Source organism: Manacus candei, unplaced genomic scaffold, assembly GCF_025592945.1.
Source record: "Manacus candei isolate 608988 ecotype Guabito, Panama unplaced genomic scaffold, ASM2559294v1 h1tg000034l, whole genome shotgun sequence".
Taxonomy (NCBI): Eukaryota; Metazoa; Chordata; class Aves; order Passeriformes; family Pipridae; genus Manacus; species Manacus candei.
This window is the reverse complement of record NW_026138082.1, coordinates 5,098,603-5,123,678: the sequence shown is the minus strand read 5'-3', so window position 1 is coordinate 5,123,678 and position 25,076 is coordinate 5,098,603. Positions and strand designations below refer to the sequence as shown.

General features: G+C 38.1%; 1 protein-coding gene across 4 annotated transcripts in view; it reads left to right on the top strand.

The window, feature by feature from the left end:
* The window catches only part of LAMA2 (laminin subunit alpha 2), a 357,383-nt gene that overhangs the window by 116,425 nt on the left and 215,882 nt on the right, over nt 1-25,076 (top strand). For all 4 annotated transcript variants that reach the window (XM_051792082.1, XM_051792081.1, XM_051792084.1 and 1 more), the window contains exons 5-9: nt 13,183-13,362; nt 15,450-15,539; nt 17,525-17,642; nt 19,322-19,500; nt 21,184-21,283. In XM_051792082.1, the coding sequence (XP_051648042.1) occupies nt 13,183-13,362; nt 15,450-15,539; nt 17,525-17,642; nt 19,322-19,500; nt 21,184-21,283 (667 nt within the window). The remainder of the gene's footprint in view (nt 1-13,182; nt 13,363-15,449; nt 15,540-17,524; nt 17,643-19,321; nt 19,501-21,183; nt 21,284-25,076) is intronic.

Below are 25,076 nucleotides of genomic sequence, written 5' to 3'. Positions count from 1 at the left end.
ATCATTTATTGCTCTCAATGCTTACTGAAAAGAGATACGTGCACATCTTTATATCTTTTATATCTTTGTATCTTTTCCAAATCATAAAGGTTGCATTCATGCCTGTAAATGTAGTTTGTAACTCAACGTACTGTTTTAGTTGCACAGGGAAATGTTACACTGAAGTCTTGGTATTTGCTTGAAATGACACAAATTTGTTGTGTTGGGTCTGGCAGCAGATTTTTGGTCAGATTTGATAGCTGTAGATTTTATTCTGGCAGCAAAACGAGAGCAGTGGGTGCTTGCTAACTTGGTGAGTTTTTTACCTCTTCTGTTTGATTAGGGGAACTGAAGATCCCCTGTGGGTTTTCATTTTGGGGAACTGATACTTGAAGACCTTTTTTTTTACAGTCATGGAAAATTACCAGGAGAAAGAATAGCTGAATTGTAAAAAAAAATAAATATTTTTTTAAAGATAGAATTTGTTAAAATCCGGTTGGACTACATGGAGGAGTAATTTCAATCACTAAAATCTCATTGAAGCAGGGACCTATAAATAGGTCAGCTTGAGGCCAAATGTAGTTATGCTTTCATGTCAGTGCAAAGGAATTGTATATTAAAGGAAATCAAAACCAAACAGTATAATTTACCTGGAAATTTCAGTTTAAATGGGATTTACATGGAATTTTCAGTTTAAGTGTCATGGAAGTTCAGTAGAAGGAAAGTTAGTCAATGAGCACTGTAATACCAATGAAAAAATTATTTGATTTAGGTCTAGAGTCTAGAACACATAAATGAAGAAACATAGAGTCAGGTTGGATAAGTTGACAGATTGCTTTTTCAAGCACATCAGAATAATAAAGCTGGTAGACAACTGAGACATAGTAGGAGTGCCAAGGACAGTAGGTCCACAGCAGGTTAATTCTGTGGGTTGAGCTTCTTATGGAGGGACATAAAGAAGTAGCTATAGTAGAGCTTTTCTTTGTTTTAGAAGTTGGAGAAACAATAGTTTTAAAAGAACTAGTTTTAAAAGAGGCCTTGGCAGACTTGTTCCCCAGCTTTCATTGCTGTCATATGGTAGGGAATATCCCTGTGATCAGTTGGGGTCAGCTGTCCCAGCTGTGCCCCCTCCTAACCCTTTCTGCACCCCCAGCCTCCTCGCTGAGGGAGGCAGGGTGAGAAGCAAAAAAGGCCTTGATGCTGTGCAAGCGATGCTCAGCAGTAGCTGGCATATCTCTGGAATATTATCAACGCTGTTTTCATCACAGATCCAAAGCATAGCCCCACACAAGACACTGTGAAGAAAATTAACTCTGTCCCAGCCAAAACAGCACACTAGTTGCCTATATAAATCATATTATTTTATATCAGGTATCACAGATGAAATCTGAAAAATCCAAACGATGGAGAATTTGACAAAACCCTGCCAAGTTTAGTTTTTGTAGTCAAAGTAAGCAGTACTGTTTTTGTGATTTTGCAACAATTAATCACAATAGGAGCAAAGAATAAAAAGATGTTTTCAGGCACATAATTCTTTAGTCTCCTGTCTTTTACAGAAGATTTATGATACTATTCCTGGCCTGGGAATTCTGTGCTACTTAGAAATGGATTTTTTTCCCCCTGACTTTTCTTACAGTAGCCTTTGTAAAATAGCTCCAAGTCTGAACAGGTCAGATTCAGAGTTGGAGAAATATCAAAGTTTCTTGTATTCTACAGATGAATGTCCTATTTAATCTTTCTTTTTAAAATATTATAAATGGTTTTAAAGGCACTGAATGCTCACCATTCACAGGGATCCCATCTGGTTTTCAAAAGCATTCATCAGTTCATGTTCGAAATTATATGATATGACATAGGTTTTGCTAGAAATTAGGCACCAACACTGTACAGTAATTGTAATGGACTTTTCCACACATAGGTTTGCACTACAAAAAAAACCCCAAAAAGTTTTGTTAACATTTTCCCAGTCCAAAACTCTTCAGAGTTGTGGTTACAAACAAGATTGTTTCAGCAATGTAAAACATATTACCACGGTTTATTTAATGATAACATTCAGGAGCAGATGTACTTGTTTACTGTTTGAATAGCTTAAATCCACACATTCTCCCTCTTTTACATCAGCAGTTGTGTTTGGCAGCCCTTTGCAACTGCTTACAGCTGTTAAAAGTTCCTGTGGATTTTCTTTCTACTGGTCGCAGTTCTGTACTGGCAGTAATTTGTCTGTAAGTCCACAATGTACTCCACAGTGCATCTTATTCAGGAAAAAAATATAGCAGGAAGTGCCATGAGTTTTTAGGATAATCATATAATGAATAAAGGAAGTCATAACATCTTGGTAGAAAAGGGAGGGTGAGTGTTGTTTATGTTTTTTTTTAATATTGTTTGATTTGGCATACTTAGAAATCTTTTAATTAAATCTGGGGATCAGAATGCTTTTTATTATAATCCACAAGAAAACATAACTTTCCTGTTTTAGTTATTTATTTGAAATTACTTGTCTCATTCATGATCACTGTCCAAAAACAAGCTTAGAACTTTAAAAAGTAGTAGAGAAAAAATATTCTTTTAAGATAATGTGTCATCTCATTTCAGGGCTTTCTTAAAAAATAGCATAATTTGAATTTTAATGTTGTGCTTTTTGAGTACCTTTGAAGAACATATTTGATGGACCACTGTATTTCATCCTGTAAGCCGAGAGATGGTTGTGTTTAACTCACTAATGCCACTGTATTTCACCTGTGCTTGATCAGAACTCAGAATAACGTAATTCTCAGAATTGCTTTGCAGCTGGAGTTGCCATTGGCATCAGCCGTTGATTTCCTGTGGCAGCAGCTGTTTCACACTGACAAAACGTAAACCAGAATGACAGTGGTAGTACAGATTTTCAGATATCAGAGGTCAGAGCGTTGTTGCGTACGATGGATTTAAACCAGTTATCATTTAGTGATTTAAAATCATAAGTCACCTGCAGTACTATGTACTAGAACCTAGAGCACATTGCCAATCTACTTGGTTGTAGATAACTCTTACAAATACTGTTTCAGTGTGCTTCATCTGTGAGAATGTTCCTGTAAGAGCCAAGCCTTTAACTTTTTCTCCAACTATCTTGTTAGTTATTACTAAACACAAAAAAATTTTTTTTGCTGTATTAAGAGAAGGTGTCTCACTTGTAAGTACACTTTGAAGAGCCAATAGAGCACAAAACATCATTGTTGTGTTAAAGTACAGTATTCCAGGCCACAGCATAACTGTTGCTGAAACTACAGCATGCTGCAATGTTTCCATTTATTTAAGGCAGTTACAAAAAGAAAATAAAATCTTTAAGTTACAAGTATACTTTTGAGGTAATCAAATGCCTGATTATTCTGTGATTTATTAACTATTGCTCTGACAATGAGCAATCTGTTTAAAAGTATGCAAGATGATGTCTTTGACAAATTGTTTCTTGTCCAAAAATGACAAGTATGAGAATTACAGGAGTCACAAAAAAGCAGTGGCTTGAATAGGGAAATTAAGTTTCAGGTAAAATTGGAAAGAGGAAAATGACAAAAGCGAGTTAATCAAAACTGAAGAGGTGAAGCCTTATTTAGCTTAAGCTGTAGGGTATAGTTGTCAATGACACAATAGTATTTGCTAAACAGTTCGTTAAACTGACATTTGCATGTATTCTTAGGGGGAATGAATTAGTTGAGATAAAATTTGACATACATAGCCCTTGACATTTTAATGCAAGTTTAAGCACTGCATTTCAAGCAGCTCTTGTACTCATTAGCAAGGCACAGAAGGGAGTTGTGCTTTCACTTACTAAACCATTAATTTATTAAGATAGTGAGATATTTATTAGAAATACAGCAAACCTTGCCAAATATACAATTTCTAATACAATTATTATAAATATGTATTTATGATGAAAAATTGGATGCTGAGTTCTGACATATGTTTCTCTCTACTATTCTAGTTGTGAAATCAGCTCTAATGATAGATTAGGTCTTACAGTAAGGAAACTCACAGAAATTTTGTCTTTAGGGATTAAATATAAGATGCCAAGAGATTAATTAATCAGCAGTTAATTTACATCTACTGCAAATGAGCTATTTGCAACAGATAATTAAAACTGGTATTGGTTAGAAGAATTTTGAGAGCTACTGAATCACCTGTTGAAAAATTTATGTTCAGTATTGTCCATCTTCATATTGATATGCTTGCATAACTTGAGAATTTAAATCAGGGAGTACCTTTCTCATTAAATTATTTTAATGCTGACATATCTGTCTTCTCCACTGCTGATTATCAAGTTGCAAGTCTTTTTGCTCAGCACAGAAACTTTTCTCTCCTGTATGCTGCTGTCTGAGATTAGATTTTAGTGAGAAATTGACCTTTCTTGACAATATTTTAGGGTCAGACCACTGCCTTACACAGAGCATCAGGCTTGAAGCCCACAGTCTTGATACAATTGTCCTAGGTAGAACAGCTGGGACCAGTTCATCACTGTATGGGTGTAACCCAAAACTGAGTATTCTATAACCTCCCATGCCATTTCCCAGAAACTGTTATCAATAGACCATTTACACCATCTGCCCAGAGCAGGCCTGACTCCTCAGGCTATAAACTGGGTGTTAAGAGGCCTGCCAGATAAGAGGATGCTTCTCACACCCATTGTGGAACTCCACGCCCTGAGGGAGGTACTGGGCATTCCTGCCTGAACTGGAGGATGTGTAATCTTGGGGTCTTGGGACCTTTTTAACCACTCGTGGGGTCCAGAGGAAGACTGCAGATCACCACTCTCAACCAGACTGCAACCACCACTGTCGACCAGACTGCAACCACCACTCTTGACCAGACTGCAACAGCACTCTCATCAACAGGTTTTCCCCTCTCCTTTTCCTTTGGACTCAGGGGGCCCAACGAACACCACTCTGTTCATGCCTCGGGGTGCTGGGTTATACATTTGGGTTTTGTGGGTTAAAACCAATTGTTTGTCTGTATAGTCGTACTTATTGTATTATTTTATTAAATTGTTATTCTGACTTATAATCTCTCTTTTGAGTTGGGTTCATTTCCCCTGCTGGTTTACTTTTAAACCAGCACAACGATGTACCAAATAAACTACTGAATACTTCAACAAAGTGAGTTCTTTACCACTGCTAGCCAAAAAATATTGTAGAGTGATGTTCCCACTCCATCCTTTTAACAGATTACATGAAGTAACCTTTTCTTTTTATGAAGAAAGTTACAGATTATCACCAGTGAAAAGGGTTGGAGATGTTGTTTTCTTGAAAAGAAAGTGAGTATAAAAACTCCATGCCACATAGCCAAACAGCTGGGTTCTTTTATATCCTACAAACAGGTTGAGATTGACTGCACTCAAATATCTTGACAAAATAACTTTAAACGCCAAAGCTCTAAGCAGAAGAATATGCCACATGGGTATTATAAATTTGTATGAGAACATGGTGCATACTTAAAATTCTTAGAAACTTTGTAAAGTGTTAAAGTAACTCGGCAGATGATAATATACATTCATGCAGAGTGGTACCATTTTTACTGTTGCATTAAGTAAAACAACAGAGGCATCTAGCATGATCCATATTTGCATATTGGTTCATGCCAGAAACATGCACAGAAAGAGGGCTGGAAAGAGTGGTTTTATGCTCAACAATGGTGGTGAGGCACAATCTGGGCACAGTACTCAGCACTGGCTGATGCGGCTGCAGAACCCTCAGCTTAGGCTGAGATCCAGAGACAGGATGCAGATTTTAGCCTCTGAGACTGCAAGAACTGCCTGGGACCTTGCTGAGGTTGAGGGAGAAAGAGATTGTGTCCTTGCCTGCAGAATGTTTGATGTGGCTGGGGATTTGTGTATTACCAAGAAAAGGACTGCAGGGCCATGTCAGCAGTCTGTGCAGCATCAGAGGTGATAAGAAAGAGGTTAACTGATTTTCTCTGTAACTCTGCAGCCTGAAGCCATAACTGTATGAAAATAGAGGCAGGCAGAGTCTGTGCCTGTTTGTTCAGAAATGGAAACTCCCATGGTGGTGAAGACTGCAAATCAGTGACTTCTGACACCGGGACTGGTACTTCTTTGCCTATAGATGGGCAGCTACATGATAGTTCAGTACCTTGTAGCAGGCAATGGGCTGGGAGCTCTGTTCAATGACACATGTGAGCCAGCTTTGCCTATGTCACCCAGAAGCATCAGGAGGAAACTAGGTGACAGCAGTGGTGTACACCAAGTGGAATATAAGCCAGCTATGTACCCTTGCAAGTAAAGAAAGCCGGGAGTATCCTGGGCTGCATTAGTTAGACAGTCACCAGCAGGTTGAGAGAGGTGATAAGAGCACACCTGAAGCACTGAGTCCAGTTCTAGGCTCCTCAGTACAAGAAAGATGTGGACATCTTGGAGCAAGTCCAGGAAACATCCAGGAATATGATTAAGAACTTGCAATGTGTATCCTATAAGGAGAGGGTGAGAGGGCTGGAGTTGCTTAGCCTTGAGAAGTCTCTGGGAGATTTTATCAATAGGTAAAAAATATGTGGTGGGGTGCAGGGTGATACTTTTCTCTGTTCTGAGAACCCTTGTTCACTAGTATATGAGACTTGCCTAATTCCAAAAATGCCAGAAAATTTCTTATCTGTCACTTCTCAGTGACAGAAACCCAATGAAATGTGTTGTGAAATTCTAGTCATATGGCTGGATGGTCTGATGGTCATCTGGTTGGAGCATGTTGTTGCAGAAGCTAGGATTGGAAGCATCCAAGTAATGCCCTGTGTCCCTACTCAGAGCTGCGAAAGGTTACCTTGTAATTAAAACCAATTAAAAGGGTTTTCCATTAAAAGGGTGCTGGAAAAAGGTGGCACTGTAGGCATGACAGACACAAGAAGCTTTTTAAGAATGGCTGAGTGGCTTGTGGAGGAGAGGCACTATAGATTTAATAATAATATAAAATAATGTAAGAAATTCAGCAGAAATAAAATCATATATGAGATCTCTGTGAACTAAAATTCAGCACCTAAACTGGGTCAGCAAAGTTTTAATGTTATATCAGCAACTGCCCAGAAGTTTGGAACTGAATGGGTCTGGATGAAGGAAGGCTAAGAATGTAGTATCAGCCTTCTGTAACCCTTTGGCAGACTCTGTAGGAGTCAAAGAGAATGTAGTGCAAAAAAGTATTTCTTAAAAACCTGAATGTTCTTGGTGCAGCTGGTAAAGGAACCCATAATGTAGTGTAAAACACTGCACAGATCTTAGTCCAAGTAATTAACTGTTGAATAATTATTATGTAAAAATAACCAGAAAATACTAAAAATGCAACATCCCAGGGGAATGAAATCTGCCAAAGTGCAACTTCAAAATAGAAAAGATGGTGAAACATCTAAAAAAAACCAGGCAGACAAGAGTTTAAAAATAAAACAGCACACACATGCATGCTATGTTTTAGAGTGGTTCCAAAAATCATAATACATGTTTAAAGAATAAACTAAGGAAAGGTAATAGACATGAAAAGTGAACTGGTATAATGAATGGACATCATGTCTTTTCCTACAAATAAGGAAAATAGGTAGGAAAATAAGCTCCAGCAAATGAAATGTTAAACCACAATAAAAATGTGAAAAAGATTCTGAGTGACTGAGTTGAAATAAACCTTTTTTCAAACACATCAGATTCAGGAAGTCTGGTAGAGAATTGATGGGCTTGAGAGATGATCAAAGAGTGTTCAAGAAAGATAAGGTCATTGCTGAAAAACTAAATTAATTATTTGAACCAGTTTTTCTATAGAAACTGTCAGGAGGGTTTCTGCAGTGGAAACGTTATTTACAGGAGAGGAGTTGGAGAAGCAGTTGCAAACTAGGTTGTTAACTGAAGAGGTGCAGAAATAATTGATAAATTGAATAGTGAAAAGGAACTCAAGGCTAACATAGGTGAATTATAACAGTTATTATTTAACTCCTCACTTTCAAATATTCTCAGTGAGTAAGGAGTGTGAAGTGTCAAATGAAACACCACTTTTTAAGTAACATTCCTTAGACATCCAAGGAAACTACAGGTCTGCAAGCCTGATACCTGTTCAAAGATAATTAGTAGTAAAGAAATGCGATGAAGAATAGAGCTGATAGAAGGATACATATCTTTGTTCCAATTTGAGAAGTAGGAAATATTGAGTGAATTTAGTATGAAGCAGGCTTAAAACAAGCAAAAGAAGGATCTCCTTCTCTACAACATGTAAATGAGATGAGAAAATCCTTATTAGGTGGTGGATGTAGATATTAGGGTGAGACTGAGTGAGTTTGTGGAAGTTCTTTGAGGCTTGCCAGCAGTACAGAAACTACCTGTAGCTCAGGAAATCCCTGAGTATTATGTATGCTTGCCTTCATCTTATTGTTAGTGTGTTGGTTTGGATGCTGAGTAAGGCAGAGTACCAAGTTAGATAGGTCTTTTGGTTCTGACATGGTCCAGAGATTCTAATGTACTTGAGATGTCCTTCGAATACATTTGATATATGTTCAACATTCTTGTGGACAATCTATAAAAACAGAAAACTGTAATAGCAGCATTTGTTGGTAATACGAAATTTAAAATAATTTGTTCTATAGCAGCTTATTATCCTATAAGAAAAATGCTATATGAAAATGAATGTTGCTAAATGTAATGTGTTGCAATGTAATACATGCAAGAAGAAAAAAGAATTATGCATGAATGCTGATGGGCTAGTTTTGGACTAAATTCTCTTCAGAGTAGAGAGCTTGTAGCATTCACCACAGTTCTCAGAAAGAAAAAAAAGATGATTTATCATCATACTGAATTTTAAAAATGAAAAGATGTTGACTGCTCAGAATTTTCTCAAATGAAAAATTAGGATACTGTCAATTAAATAATTATGAGTTCCAGGATTAAAAGGCAAAAAACCCCAAACAAACAACCACCCCACCAGAACCAGTTATTTTTGTTGGGATTTTTTAAAGAAAAAAATTTCCTCCCATTGGGGCAAGTATATGTAGTGATGAAAAACATTACAATGGAAGAAGAGAGTAGAGCTATAAGAGAGAGAAGGGCAATCGGTAGACTTTAAACACTGTTACTCAGATTCACTCTGTAGCTCAGGAAGCATTTAAACTGTTTAGTCAGAGGAAGTGATAATATATCAGAGGGATCACTCTCTAAATGCCCTCTTTCTTTTATTCCTTCATAACCATTTTCTTCTGGCCTCTGTTGAAGATTCCTAAAGATTCCATTTGGTGGAATATAATCCTGGGCAAATTTCATGTTAAGGAAAGGTTTTCTGTGGTTGAAATCTGCATAGCTTTCATTTAGAATGCAAAATGATGATTACTTAAGTATTGGAATTAGTGAATAAAAGTTGTCCATGAAACCTGAAGAAAATTTGACGTTGTCCTCTCATGGGGGCTTGGATTATCCAAATTATAACAGCCAATGAGTGGATTCAAGTATTCATATTTTCCTGGTAGACTCAGCTTTAGATATTTGCTCTGCTGTAGAACTGTCATCAGCACAGCAGTTGCCTGTGTGAAAATGAAGCTTGTTTTTACAGGACTCAGAGCTATATATGAAGTACTGTGATGATCTTGTATGGCATAGATGGATAGTGAGGATTGTGTTCACTGGAACAGTTTTCAGATCTGATTCAAAAATATTTGGAGGACAGGGGCCATGTTAGTGTCTTGACTGAAAATGTGCTATCCTATGAACAGTATCTTACAAATAGGTGCAATATAGTGGAGGGAGATGAAAAGAGGAAGTGTGCTCTTGAAAAACTCAGTGATGTCCCATTGTGAGAGTCATATTGAAAATATGGTAAGTCTAATTCTACTTAAACTTCTTTAAGTTAAAATTCTTACCATTTTTTCCTAATTAATGACAAATGTTATGAAAGTAGTCTTAGTTTCTTCCTTATTCTCTTTTCAAGGAGTAGGAACAACTTGGTTGGATGCTCTTCAAGTTGATTCTAAATGTTTCTAGGGAGAAATTAATGATTTCATCACAGTTGTTTATAGCAGGAGAAATAATTTACAGTGATTCATTTTGCCTGTAAAATTTTCACTTCAGATTCATTTTCATAAAGCTATCCAATTTGAATTTTCTAGTCTCAGTGCCATTTTGGTGTACATATTTGAACAGGTGCCACATTTCATGCAGGCTGTAGCTGCATTTCCGTAATTATGAGAAATTAGTTGTTTGTTGTTTTAAAATGAAATTTTGAAACATTTAAAGACAAGCAAGAAAGAAAATATAAATGCAAGTCATCATCTCTACTAGATCAGCCTTGCACAATAGATGTACTGCTGGCAGATAGATCCTTTTAAAAAGGAAGTCTGTTCTAAAATGGATGCCTCTTGCTTTATTTTGTTAATTTGCATTTTAATTCTGTAAACCTACTATGCCAAGGTGGTGATTTTTTTCCCCCATCAGTGTCTGAAGACTAAATTTGTTCTTTTTAAAAAAGATATAAGTCAAAAGGCATGACTGCTATTTGTCAGCTGCGTCACTTCTGGTCAAGCTGGGTCTATTATTCATACTTTTAATTCTTCCTTATTCTGCTACATGGATTTTACCTGCATCTTTCTGCCACCACCCCCAAAAGCTTTATTTTCATCTTTTTGAAGAGATGGTCAAATTGCCCTGCTGCTTATCATCAAGGTGCTGTTGTTGTATCAGAGTGAGCAAGGGGATGTTTTCAGCGCTAGTTTAGATACATTTCTTCTTTAGCTCAAATATCAAAGTTCAGTCTTTAGTATTCTATTGCTTTAAACCCATCTATGTTTGCTAGCTGTAAACAAGAAATCTCTTGGATCTAGTTTAAAGGAAGGAGGCGACGGTGTGAAAAAATACTCAGAAGAAATATGTTTTCTTGCTCGGAGGTACATGTGATACAGAGAAGTCTTGAGGCATGTGTTTTTACTAAAATCCTGCTTCTTTTGGAAAGATCTATCAATTTCCACTTGACCTACTGTTACCATCTCCAGGGTTTTTTTTTAAGCTTGCTCTCTTCACACGTCCTCTCTCTCTTCCAGGGACTTGAGGAGTTCTCTGGTCAGGTGTTTTTGTCCTATTTGTAGCCAGAGGTTTCTCATTCAGGACTTCCTCCTTTCTTCCTCTGGGGTTTTTATTATAATCTTTTGTTTGCACCCTGTCTTTCTCATAGCATTTTATTCTGTTAATTTCCAGCCAACTATCTTCTTTCATTTAATTACTTGTAGTCAGGAGCAAAATTGAGGCAGAGCTCAAAGTGAAATGTGAAGGCGGTAGTGATATCACCTGTTCCTGGAGATAACATGGCAGAAACCTAGAGGTGCTGATTCATACATAGGCAAGATATGATAGGTGCTCCTGGCAGAGTGGCTCCCAGTGATTTTGCATACCTGGAGATACAGTGGAGCAGGATGCTGGACGTGATGAGGTTTAAGGTTTCCCTCTTGATAGAGAAAATCACAGAATTTGTTAGGGTTGGAAGGGACCTCTAGAGATCATTTAGTGCAACCCCTCTGCCAAGGCAGTGTCACCCACAACAGGTCACACAGGAATGTGTCCAGGTGGGTGTTGAATGTTTCCAGAGAGGAAGAATCAACAACCTCCCTGGGCAGCCTGTTCCAGTGCTCTGCCACCCTCAGTGTAAAAAAGTTCTTCCTTAATGTTGAGATGAAACTTCTTGTGTTTTAGTTTATGGCCATTACTCCTTGTCATGTCTCTGGTTACCACTGAAAAGAGTCTGGCACGATCCTCTTGCCATCCGCTTTTGAGATAAATGAGTAAGTTGATAGTATCACATAGCCAATGCAAGACAGTAGTAAGTCTTCTATCCAGTACCTCCAAAAACTCCAGGAAAGAAGAGCTATTGCTTTCCTGGGAGCAGTAGATTTACTGTCTCTTTCCTCAGTGTGAGGCAGCCACTGCTGAGTGAGTGCCAGCTGGCATTCAGAGTGCAGCTGTTTGCCTAAAACAGTGATAATATGACCATGTTCAATGACAGCAAATGACTGTGTGTCCTGACCTCTCAGTCAGAGAACTGAGGTAAGAGGCAACACGTGTTAATTGCAAAGAATAAATAATTTTTTATTCGTTCTAATGTTCTGCACATTTGGCTCAGCATCTGAACATTCTTTCAGTGTACCAGCCTGTAATAAAAATGCCCCAATTAAAATTTAACACTTCAGAATACAGGAAAATTAATGGTTTCTTTCCTCCCTCCCCCTAGTTGCTCATTAACAGTGGTTTGCTGTACCTGACTTGCTTCTTCGTGTAGGCCTTTTCCAAGAACAGTTCTGTAGCAGCCCATCTGTTTTATTTAGTTGATTCAGAGCTAATGTATGCCATGATCAGCTACAAAGACAGGAGGGGAAGGAGATCTCTTATTTTTGTTGCCTTGCCCTTGATGCTGCAGTTGAGGTCAGAGAGTCTCTTTATGAAGGAGCCACAAAGCCCACTTACTTAGAAGTCTAGACTTTAGGATAGGCAGAGAAAGGAGGGGTAACCTTCACAGAAACCGCAGTGTAGGTAGAGAGAAGTAACATCTTTGGAAAAACAAATGCTAAACAGAGTTCTCAGAAGTGATAAAGATTTTCCTGGGGGACCAGGTGAAAACAGTTGCAACCCAGGAAATTGTTTCACCTTGCTGAGAACAAGATTCAAAGGAGATGTATTGTGTAAAGAGACAGTGGGTAAGGAGAGATGCTAATGAATGCTTATTTTATCTCATATAGCTGTTGTAGTTTTCAGTATTTCAAGAGTTACCTTATCCTGGCTTTTGAATGCACCTAGTTCAAAAGCCTTTTGATGATGATCCCTCTAAGAGGTGCAAACTGACACCTGTTGAATTCTCAGTCCCATTCCAAGTACACATTCCTTTAACTCAAAATTTCTGACCCCATTGGTATGATAACTTTAAAATACCTATTTTCAGACTACAGGAGGAGAAATGAGTTGCTTGCGGCACGGACACTTGTAGGGCCTGGGTACACACTTGCAGTTTGTGCTACAGTCTTTCTGTAGATAATGACTTTCCTTTGCTCAAAATGTTTTTATTGTAAAGACTCTTCATAGCTGAGGTCTGTGGGCAATTCGACTTTTTAAAGAAAGAAGGTATTTTACGTTTACAAATGCATTCACACAGTGTGTGTAGTGATATTTGTTGTTGTAATTATGACAGTTTTGATGCCATCTAATTCCTTCCTGCATTAATAATTTTTCAGATTCACACTTCTCTAATTAACGGAAGGCCTAGTGCTGATGATCCTTCACGTGAATTACTGGAATTCACCTCTGCTCGCTTTATTCGCCTGAGATTCCAGAGGATACGGACGCTAAATGCTGATTTAATGATGTTCGCACACAAAGATCCAACTGAAATCGATCCCATTGTTACGAGGAGGGTAAGTTCTGACGAGATGGTAGAAATGCATGTGTAGTTGTTCTCTTACACCTGTAAATGCTGTACCTGCCTTTGTTTGCCATAGGAAATTTTGGGAGATGATGAATGCCTGTTTTTACGTATCAAAATCCTGGTGATGCAGAATTCCCTGTTCACTTAATTTTGTTATCTTCTCTGGACTGGAAGTAACAGTTTTATCTTTTCTGCTTAATACTGTTATTATTAAGATAAGCACACAGCTCCTTTGGCTGCAAACATTTGGATGCAGGTATTTGGCAAGTGTTTGCTGTTAGTGTCCTCTTGCCTCTTCTACTACTCAGTCCTTTGCTGCATTTAACGTTCTTTGAGCACTTGCTTTGAGTAAAATTTCTAACTGTACTATAAGTAGTAGTAGGGTCTGAATGTAGCACTTTTAGCGTTATCATATGATTGAGGCTAACAGTAAAAATTTTGCATTTTTGCTTTAGCTTAAAAGAATGGGTGCAGCACTCAAACTCACACCATACCCCAGTCTTGTCCACTGTCCCTTGTGTGTACACACCCGTATCTATTCTTTCTGTAATCTTTACTTTCTTTCTATGCCTCTTTTCTTGCTGCTTAAATGTTGTGTGTTATTCTAGTTTTCCTCTGATTTTTCTACCAAGCATTCTCAAAAGCTGGTTTGGGGGATATATAACTTGCCACATTTTTTTCTTTCTGCTCACTTCTTCTTCGTCTTGGTCACCATAGTTTTCTTTTGGAAAGTTTAAGTCACCACTATAGTAAGTCCTGTTGGAAAGGAGTGTATTGTTATCCTTGGCTTTAGTTAATATCATTTGTCAATGGTGGATAACTGGAAAGAAACTTTTTTTTTCTTCTGTTCCATATTTCTGGGTTTTGTTTCCTCATCTAAATACATAGAGTGATGACTATTTCTGAAAGTTTGGAATGAACCATTCTCTTTTATATTACAAACTCAGAAACCCTTCCTATTCAGTGCAGTTATTGCAGCCTCACTAATCATGGAAACTGTGTGTTTATGTAAAAGTGGACATTTAATAATCCGATTCTAAGTGAATAGAAATGCAAAATTAAATTCACATTTTAAAAATCATTTTATACTCATGAAAACTGAGTGCAGGACGATCCACTGATTTCTTAAACTAACAAAGAACGGTAACTTCTGTGTGGCATCTCTCCATGAGGCTGTCCTCAAAGGAACAATGAGCAACTGAAACTTGCCATCCTTGTCAGAAAACAAAGGGTAGCCACAAATTATATATTTTCTGTGTTTCATAAGCTTGACTATGAGTGATAAGAGTTCTTATTTTGTTTAATATATTTATTCATGATCTGATAAAGAGGTTGAATACAGTAAGAGCAAAATTTGCAAATAGCGTATGTTTGGTTTGTTGTTAGCATGTTGCAGGACCCTTGCCAAAAATAGATGAAAATGGACAAGATTCATTGTTCCCAGATGTTGTAATACATGATTATAAATATCTTTCTATCCTTCATTTTGGTTAGGGTTCTTAATCCTAACCAAAGAAAAAAGAGAAATTGTCAAATGGCAGAACAACAGGTCAAAAGTACTTAAAGCTCAGTAGTGAAGACTATTCCATGATCATTCAAAAGGCCAATTGTGAAAAACAGTTCTTCTCTCCACAGTGCAGTGAATGCCCAAGTTAGACCCAGCTAAGGTGAACAAAGGTGTTAGGTTTTGTTCTAGCTTTTCTTTTCTCCCCATCATCATGCCTTTTCCTTTTCATGTTTTCTGAAGGGAATAAATTCTGTAGCATTTGACTTCTCATTATCCAGTGTGCATATAGCCTTCTCCTATTCTTGTGTTTGTTGTATGCTGTGTATAAATTGACGTGGCTCTTGTGACTTCAAACAAATGGAACTGTGCCACTTTATACCCTTTCTTTCACTCAACCTGAGTCTGTTGATCAAGACACGGCTTGGATTACACTGCCTGCTATATTTGTAATAGATCAAAAAAAAAAATAAAACAGGAGCTGACAGTTTTGTCACCAGAAATGAATTCTGCAGTTTGGCACCTGCATTTTACAATCCACTTAGCAATTCAATTTCTTTTTTGTCTTACAGTATTACTATTCTATAAAAGACATCTCTGTTGGAGGCATGTGTATATGTTCAGGCCATGCGAAGGCTTGTCCACTGGATCCAGTGACCAATGTATGTATTTTTTTTTTAATGTGACTTATTTATAGGGTGGAACATGAAAAAAAAAGAAAAAAAACTTACAAACCTGATAATGAAATTCCTCAGATTTCTGTGAATTTATGTCTGTTCTTTATCTGGAAGACAGTCAGAAGCAGTGCCAGGATGAAACAGTGCTAGCAACCAGAATGATAAACATTCCTTCAGTGTCAGCAGAGGCTTTCCTGAAATGAAAGAATAGGTTTCAGATATTTCAGTCCATATTGGAAGTTTCCTAGGAAAAACAGAAATCTGGGTTACTCTATGTAGCTGTAGAAATGAGTACTGTCAGTCTTTCTTTTCCTCCTTGATATTAATCAAGGAGTTTCCTAAATGATTGTCAAGTATTTAATTGATACTTGTAAAGAAATGATGACTCTAGAATGGTGCATTTACTATGCAGAAAATATTAACTGAGTTATCGGTTAAGCTAATCTAGAAGATCATGAGTCACTTATAATGTCTTCCAACTTATAACTTTCTTTTTGCACATACACAATATAATAAAAACATAAGCAATATAATTGATATATAGAAATATAACTTGTTACTGATTGTCTAACTGTATGCACTCACTAATACAGAATTTCCTGTCTGCTAATATTACATGTCACAGTGTGGGATCTTCTCATACACTATTCACTTCAGTAGGAGCTTTATAGGATTTAACAGAAAATCTTGTTTGTATTTGACATTAAACCATTATGTAGAAAATCATTAAAAAAAAAAAAAATCTTACAGTGAATGCATTTACAGATCTAAGCAGTTTCTATGGATCCTTGTAAAATTTTTGCAAACTCCTTGGTTTAATCCTTCTGAGCCTCTTCTGTAGTGATGTGTATAGCAAGTGTTGAACTATTGTCTCAGATGACCTTAGTGATTGAACTGCAACATTGTTAGAATTAGGCCACCTGTTAGAATTGGGTCTGCCTCAGAAAATAAGTGCTGCTACTGCAATTAATACATTCTTCAGATAATATGGGTACTAGATAAAATAAAGCCTTTTGGAGAAGTGTGGTATCCTGTTTTGCAGGATGTCAAATATGTATTTCTTTTCTGACCAACATGAAAAATAGCATAAGTGAAACAACTCAAGCCAGAAGAGATTTGGAGGTTTAACTTTCCAGGGATACTCTTTAGACTGAGCCATTCCAAAACAGGCTTATAAACATTATGACTGTGGTTGTTATCAGAAAGAATCTTTCCCTTAGCATTGCAGAGAATAAACTTGCCGGAATTTACTGCCATGCTTTTCTGAAGCATTCCTTAACTTAACCTTGTTTTGCAAGATTTATGCTTTGTCCTGTGAGCCATAGAATTTTTCTAGCCTGCTGCTTTGACCTTAAATGGCTTCACAAGGACCATGGAGAATCCCCTTTACTGAATAACTATCAAGAAACCAATTTTTACTTCTCATTTCTCCAAACCACAGTTTCTTTTACATTTTCCAAGCTGCTTTTGCAGCTCAGAGAGTTTGGGTGTTCTGTACAGCAATATTTTCATACTGGTACTATGTGGTCTGCTGAGGAACTGAAAAGTGTCTGAAAGGCTGGACTTGTGCTCCAAGGGGAGGATCTAGAATGGCTCACTTCTTCTGGGGTCAGATCAGTTTTCCTGTAATGTGACACTGTATTTGAAGGCTACCAGGCTTATTTACTGTGTTGGGGAACTTTCATTCTCCCATCCTCCTTTCTTTATCCAGTTGAAATTTAGTTCTCCTACATCCTTAGATTCTCCTTGGATAATCTGGCCAACAATCTTCCTTTGCTTTGTGTCTACAGAAGTTAAACACATTTAGTGAATGGAGGATACATAAGTGAATAAAAATGAATAAACAAAGGAATTACAGGGTATAGCCAGTCTCAATGTTTTCATAATTTGAAGCGGAATGCAGATTATGTACATGGACAGATTCTTCAAATCATCACATTGTGTAAATATTTGTTTTTCTTTTAAATTAGAAATCCGTCTGTCAGTGTGAGCACAACACATGCGGAGAGACGTGTGATCAGTGTTGTCCTGGTTTCCATCAAAAGCCTTGGCATGCTGGCACTTTCCTGCATAAGCATGAATGTGAACGTAAGTTGAAACCAGTACAGAAGAAAAAGTTTGTTGCAACTGCTAGTGAAAACTGAAAATGGGTCCTAAAAGATTTTACAATTAGTTTTGTTTCTAACTACATTTTTTTATGAATAACATTTGATGTGATGTTATTCTCTTGGTTAGATGGACTCAAAAGACTTAACAGAAAAATTACATGTTGAATTGTGGTTTTATTGAATGTGGAATATTTTATCATAACATAGTGATACTTGGGGAATATTGTATCATTTTTTTTCTTCTTTGGTTTTTATAATTATGATGGGGATTTTTTGATAAAATAACAGAACTGTATGCTGGTAAGTAAAAAGTCTTTTTACAGATTTTTCATTATTTTAAACTTTAACAGCATAATTTTTGTATAAATTACACTTTTATATGTTATAATGTTCATCCTTGATGAACATTATATTTTTATATGATCAAAATATAATTTGAATGTGTGATTTTTTAACAGAAAATACAAAGTATCTAGTTTTCCAACATGGAATGAAAACATACTTAGAAATGTCACCTTTCTACAGGGTGGGAATTTCATTTTCAGCTTTATTGTAGTAAGGGTAGTTATAATTGAACTTTAATATCTTACTTCCAGAGGTCATATACCACTTATATTTCTGAACATAATAAAATGTAGTGCTCTGTTACATATAAGTGTTTATTCATTTGTAGGTTTTCAACTTACCATGAGTGATTAAAAGTAAACAAATAGGAACAGATATGCCCATATTAAAAGTAACCATTGCTTATTTGTGTCTTGTAAACTTTGACCACAGAGGTTATTGTTTCAGTTAGGGCTGTGTCTGCGCTGGGAATGCATTCTGGAATGAAATCAGGGTACATTTATTTTCATGTTTAACTTTTGAAAGACACTTCTTATGCCCTGTTCAACCCTTAGTGGATTGTTGTACTGTCATGGTGGAAACAGTTCCCTGGGATCTGAATCAGATGTAAGGAGAATGCCTCCCTACAATGTTGACAAACTTTGAATTTCTCTGTATGTGGAAATGAATGTTTTAATACCACAGAGGAACGGAGAGAAAGTGAGCTACCTCATTTTTACAGCAAAAGATTATTAGTTTATCTTTTCTTCTTGGGGACCTGAAGTCTAGAGTTCAGATATGAACTTCAAAAGAAGTTTTAAGATTGGGAATCCTTTTGTTCTGACCCAGTTCTTACATGCGTATGTGGAAGTCAAATATTTTTAGGATGTCTTTCAGCTTTCATTTGACTTATTTTAATTTACTCATACCATTCTGCTGCTTTCCTTATAGCTGCTCTTGTATTTTAAGTTAGATGACTCTTTCATGAACCATATGTGTGTGCAATCACCAAAACGTTCTCGATTTTCAATTTAAACAGAAAAAAAAGAAACAACCTAAACCAAAACATCATAATTAAACTATGTCTGTCAACTTCCATACTCCCTAAGACAAAATATTGAGGGAAAAAAATACAACATACAGAATTCTGGGCCATGTTTATGATGGGACCATCTTACTTTTCAGAAATGAAGTACTAAATGAATGTTTGGATGTGCTACCAGTTACCATATACAGCACCAATGACAAACTGTTGAACAACTCTTTTTAATACCTTAGTAACAATGGGGCATCTCCAGTGGGAATGTATTTGCTAACACATTCCCTCTCTTTTAGCATGCAACTGTCATGGGAAGACTGAAGAGTGTTACTATGATCAGGATGTTGCAGACAGAAATCAGAGTTTGAATATCCATGGAGAATACATTGGGGGTGGAGTGTGTGTGAATTGCACAGGCTACACTGGTGGCATAAACTGCGAGACCTGCCTCGATGGATACTTCAGACCTAAAGGGGTAAACTCTTATTCTGTTGTCCCTTCTCTGTAAAGCTTGGTGTGCAAACCATCACTTCATCAGGGGAAGTTCAATTATTAAAAAGAGATGGCACAGTTTCGACTGCCATTTTATGAAGGTTAACTTCTAATTCTTACAGTGCAGCAGTTGTTTTTCACAGCTGGAAATCTATAAAGTTAACGGTCAGAGAAATATGGAAGTGAATTATGTTGATATGAACAAATGCACTTGAGGTCAGGGCTTCCAGCTAGTATTTCAATTAATTTAAAGGAGGATGTGGTCCTGTAAACAGAACTTTTGCCTCAGTAATGAATTTCAAGTTTTGTTATCAAAGTTCAAAGAAATATTGCTATTTTTGATATTGATGACAGTCTGTAATTTTTATTTTTAAATGTAATGTAGAATTAATAACCACTGAAATTCTATAGTGTCTCATGAATGTCTTTGAATTTCAGTGCAGGGGGAATAGTTTTTTTGTATTTTGTCATATAAGACTGTATTTTCATCTAAATTGAAGCTATCAGAAGATTACTCTTATGTTGGGTTGTATTGTTAATATAGGTCATTTCTGTGCTTTAGACAGCTACACTATTAATGTGTGCTTCAATTGCTTATATTTCACCTGTTCAGTTTCTGTTGGGTAAATAATGGCCTATAGTCTGATTGGTTTTCAATCCTCAAACACAGAAAACATCAGCAAATAGCAGTAATTACATTTCCCCTGATATACAGGGCTTAGCCTTAGAGCTTGAGAGAAGGAGTACTGAGAACCAATTTCTTCAGCAGCAGGGCACTTGCTTGATTTTTTCCTCTGAATCAACTTATCATCCAGCTAATAGGGATTTGATATGTGAGAGAGTGTGTGTGGGGTGTGTGTGTGTGTGTGTGTATAGTGTATCTATAGTATGTGTATGTACCTACTTCATACAGCACTTCTAATTTATATTCCTAGTGTGATATTAGACCAAGGTTTAAGTTTGGTTGAGGTAACATTTTCAAGAACGATTGTCTAATGTTCACTTTTCTTCACTCACTTTTTTTTAAGCTACTGACTAACTATCTTTAGTTAGTTTTTTGAATCATGCTGACCAGAACAACTGAGCTACGTGTCAATATGACTTTAGTTAGTAAATGCTTAAAATCTACGTCATTACATTTATTGATTTTAACCATATACGGATCGGTTACAATCTCTACACCTTTTTTTTTTTTAAGTTGAAAACCTATCTGTATCTAAGTCTCTTATATGTTTCTGAATGAAAATCCAAAATGTAACTTTAATGGAATCATAGAATGTAGAATCATTTATATTGGAAAGGATCGTTGAGTCCAACCCTTAACACTGCCAAGTCTACCACTAAACAATGTCCTTAAATGCCACATCTACACTCTTTTAAATACCTCCGGTGATGGTTACTCTACCACTTTTTTTGGCAACCCTTTCCAGTGCTTGACAACCCTTTCTGTGAAGTAATTTTTCCTAATATCCAATCTCTGGTGCCATTTGAGACCTTTTCTTTTTGTTGTAGACTGCATGGACTTAGTTTATCAGCTATCTCATTTTTGTTAAAGTGTAAGGCACCTACACAGAAGTTGTTCTTGCCTCTTTTTTTTTAAGAAATAAATGAAAGTTTTCAATTATTAAAGGTAAGGTTTTGTTTTGTAACCTCTTAATTTTTATAGGTGTTGCCAGATAGCCCAGATCCATGCCAGCCATGTTCCTGTGATCCAAATGGGTCTTTAAATGATACCTGTGTCAAGGACGAGAAACATGCAGAAGGAGGTAAGATCCCTCAAAAATACTGATGTTAAAGATGAAGTTTGAAAATAGTCAAAGAAAAGCTGAATCATGGTTTTGGTATCTTTAACAAAAAAAACCGTAAAACTCTGGTTTTTTTAAAGTTTACTTATACAAACAGTAATCCAGCTGCATTGTTTTGATTTTTTTTTTTTAATTCATATTTCTAATTTGTTGAGGCTTCTTTCAGATTCGTGGTTTGCAAACTTGGGTATATTTGTAAGATATGGAAAATATTGAAGACTTTTGGCTTTAAAGAGCTTTCTTCTTTTACCACAGAGATTAAAACTGGTGCAACAATAATGCTTTAATGTCTTTTCCTATCTAAACATATTTCCATTTGAAATCTAGAAAAAAAATCTGTTTGAAAGGTATTTATGTGCTTTCTCTATTACTAATACAGGATTGCAAGATGTTTACCATAGCCCTGTAAAAGCTGTCTTCACATAGACAATAAACTGCTTCATTGTGCTTTGGAAACAATCACAGAGTCATAGAATCATCTAATTAACCCGGTTGGCAAAGACCTCCAAGATCATCAAGTCCAACCCTTGATCCAACACCGCTGTGGTTACTAGACCATGGCACTAAGTGTCACATTCAGTTTCATCTTAAAAATCTCCGGGGACAGAGAAGACACAGATGCCCACCTGACTACAGCCTCCTTTCATTTAGTTGTAGAGAGTGATAAGGTCTACCCTGAGCCTCCTTTTCTCCAGGCTAAACAGCCCCAGCTCCCTCAGCCTCTCTTCATAGGACTTATGCTCCAGTCCCTTCACCAGCCTCATTGCTCTTCTCTGGACCTGCTCCAGCACCTCAATATCCTTCCTGAACTGAGGGGCCCAGAACTGGACACAGTACTCGAGGTGTGGCCTCACCAGGGCTGAGTACAGGGGAAGAATCACTTCCCTGGTCCTGCTGGCCTGTTCCTGATACAGGCTAGGATGCCATTGGCCTTCCTGGCCACCTGGGCACACTGCTGGGTCATGTTCAGCTTCCTGTCAGTGCAGCCTCCCAGGTCCCTTTCTGCCTGGCTGCTCTCCAACCACTTTGTGCCCAGCCTGTAGCACTGCAGGGAGTTGTTGTGGCCAAAGTGCAGGACCCGGCACTTGGCCTTGAACTTCATCCTGTTGGAATCAGACCATCTCTCCGGCTTGTCCAGGTCCCTCTGAAGAGCCCTCCAAGCTTGGTGTCTTCTGCAAATTTGCTAATGATACACTTGATCCCCTCATGCAGATCATCAATAAAGATATTAAACAGAATTGGGCCCAACACTGATCCCTGGAGGACACCACTAGTGACCAGTTGCCAACTGGATGCAGCCCCGTTCACCACCACTCTCTGGGTCCAGCCCTCCAGCCAGTTCCTTACCCAGCACAGAGTGCCCCTGTCCAAGACATGGGCTGCCAGCTTTTTCAGGAGTATGCTGTGGGAGACTGTGTCAAAGGCTTTGCTAAAGTCCAGATAGACCACATCCACAGCCTTCCCCTCATCCACCAGGTGGGTCACCTGGTCATAAAAGGAGATCAGGTTGGTCAGACAGGACCTGCCATTCCTAAACCCGTGCTGGCTGGCTGGACCCTTGTCCATCCTGTAAGTGTTGTGTGATTGCACTTAGGATGATCTGCTCCACAACCTTGCCTGGAACCAAGGTCAGGCTGACAGGCCTGTAGTTTCCCGGGTCCTCCTTGCAGCCATTTTTGTGGATCAGTGTGACATTCGCCTGCTTCCAGTCAACTGGGACCTTCCCAGTGAGCCAGGACTCTTGGGAAATGATGGAGAGCAGCTTGGCGAGCTCTTCTGCCAGCTCCCTCATCACCCTAGGATGGATTCCATCTGGTCCCATAGACTTGTGAGGATCCAAGTGGCTCAGCAGGTCGCTGTTTCCTCCTGGATTACAGGGGGGCTGTTCGGCTTTCTGTCTCTGTCTACCAGCTCTGGAGGCCAGTTGTCCTGAGGACAGCCTGTCTTACTGTTGAAAACTGAAGTGAAGAAGGTTCAAGTACCTCAACCTTTTCCTCATCTTTGGTGACTATGTTCTCCCTCATGTCCAACAAAGACTTGTTGGAGTTCAAGTTGTGCCTTTGTCTCTCTAATTTTCTTTCAAAATGACCTAATTGTATTCCTAAACTCTTCATGAGTAGCCAGACATTTTTTCCATAGTAGGTAAGCTCTCTTTTTTCCCCTAATTTCCTTTAAAATCTCCCTTTTCAGCCAGGCTGGCTGTCTTCCTCTCCGGCTTGCCTTTTGGCACACTGTGACAGCCTGCTCCTGTGCGTTCAAGACTTCCTTCTTGAAGAATGTCTATTCATCCTGGACCCCTTTGTTTTCAAGGGCTGTTTTCCAAGGTGCCCTCTGAACCAGTCTTCTGAGTAGGCTGAAATCTGCCCTCTGGAAGTCCAGGATAGAAGTTTTATTGATGGCCCTCTTTGTGTCCCTGAGTATTGAAAACTCTATTATTTCATGGTCACAATGAATTGAAATATTTTTTGGTTCTTTTGTTGTAAAACGTCTGAAAATACTGTACAAAGATAACAAAACTTGAGGTCAGTTCTTAAGAGGTGTTTAAATTGGGCTAGTTACAATCTATTGATGAGATGTAGCAAACTTTTTTTGAAATAGAGATCAATGGAACATAAAAGCAGCATGACAAAGATGCAAATACTGGGCCAAAGGTGTAAAGTCTTCTATAATAACCTGATTGCATCAGTTCAATAAAATGATACTGATTTACTGTCACAGTGGTGTTGGTGGTGGGTTGATCTTGACTGGCTGCAGCTGCCCACCCAGCCACTCTCACTGTCCTCCTCAGCAGGATAGAGGCAGAACATGAGGCAGCTCTCTGGTTGAGGTAAAGACCAGATTGCTTGCCAATTACCACCGTAGGCAAAACAGAGTTTACTTGAGGAAAATTAATTTAACTTATTGTCAATTTAAATAGATTCAGATACTGATAAACAAAGACAAAAATTAAAAATACACCTCTTCCCCCACTACCACAAATGGTGCAGGGTGATGGCGAGCAGGGGTCATAACAGTGCCTCTATGACACTCCTTTCTTTTCAAACTTTTCCCCACCTCCAGTGTGGATGCTTCCCATGGGCCTAAGTCCTTCAGGAAAACAAATTTGCTCTATCATGGGTTGTCCATGAGATGTAGTTCCTTCAAGAAATATCCACCTTTTCCTTCATGAGGTCCTTCAGTGTGGATGTCTGCTCCAGGCTGGTTTCCTCCAGGGGCTGCAGGGGTATATCTGCTCCAGCACCTAGAGTTCCTCCTCCCTCTCCTTCCCCTTCTTCATGCTCTGATCTGTCTGGCTGAGGGGCTCAGCTGTGCACCATTGGAGCTGGCTGTGTGTGGCACAGGGCAGCCCCATCCTTTCCTCACAGAGGCTGCCCTGAAGCACCCTCCCCACTGCCAGTGCCTAGTCTGAATGCTCAGTACAGTATATCACCTAGATTGATATGAGAGACAGTACAAGCAGAAGAGGATGAATCCCAAAGCTGGAAAAAACACAGTGAGACTCTGCAGTGTCCATAACAAAGCTGTGGGTGAGATTGTATAGGTTATAGATGACAGGCAATGAAACAAAGAAACCTCTCAGGCTGTGATTTTAAAATGGAGGAATGATTAATTCAAAGAAATGTGATGTCCCACTTGCGTGTTACGTGGCTGCTTGGTCTCTCAGTCCTGTTGCTGCTGCAGTCTCTCTTTTCACACCTTTTTTGCTGACCCCTGCTGTGGGTCATCCTCTGGAGCCCTGGGAGCTGAACAGTAC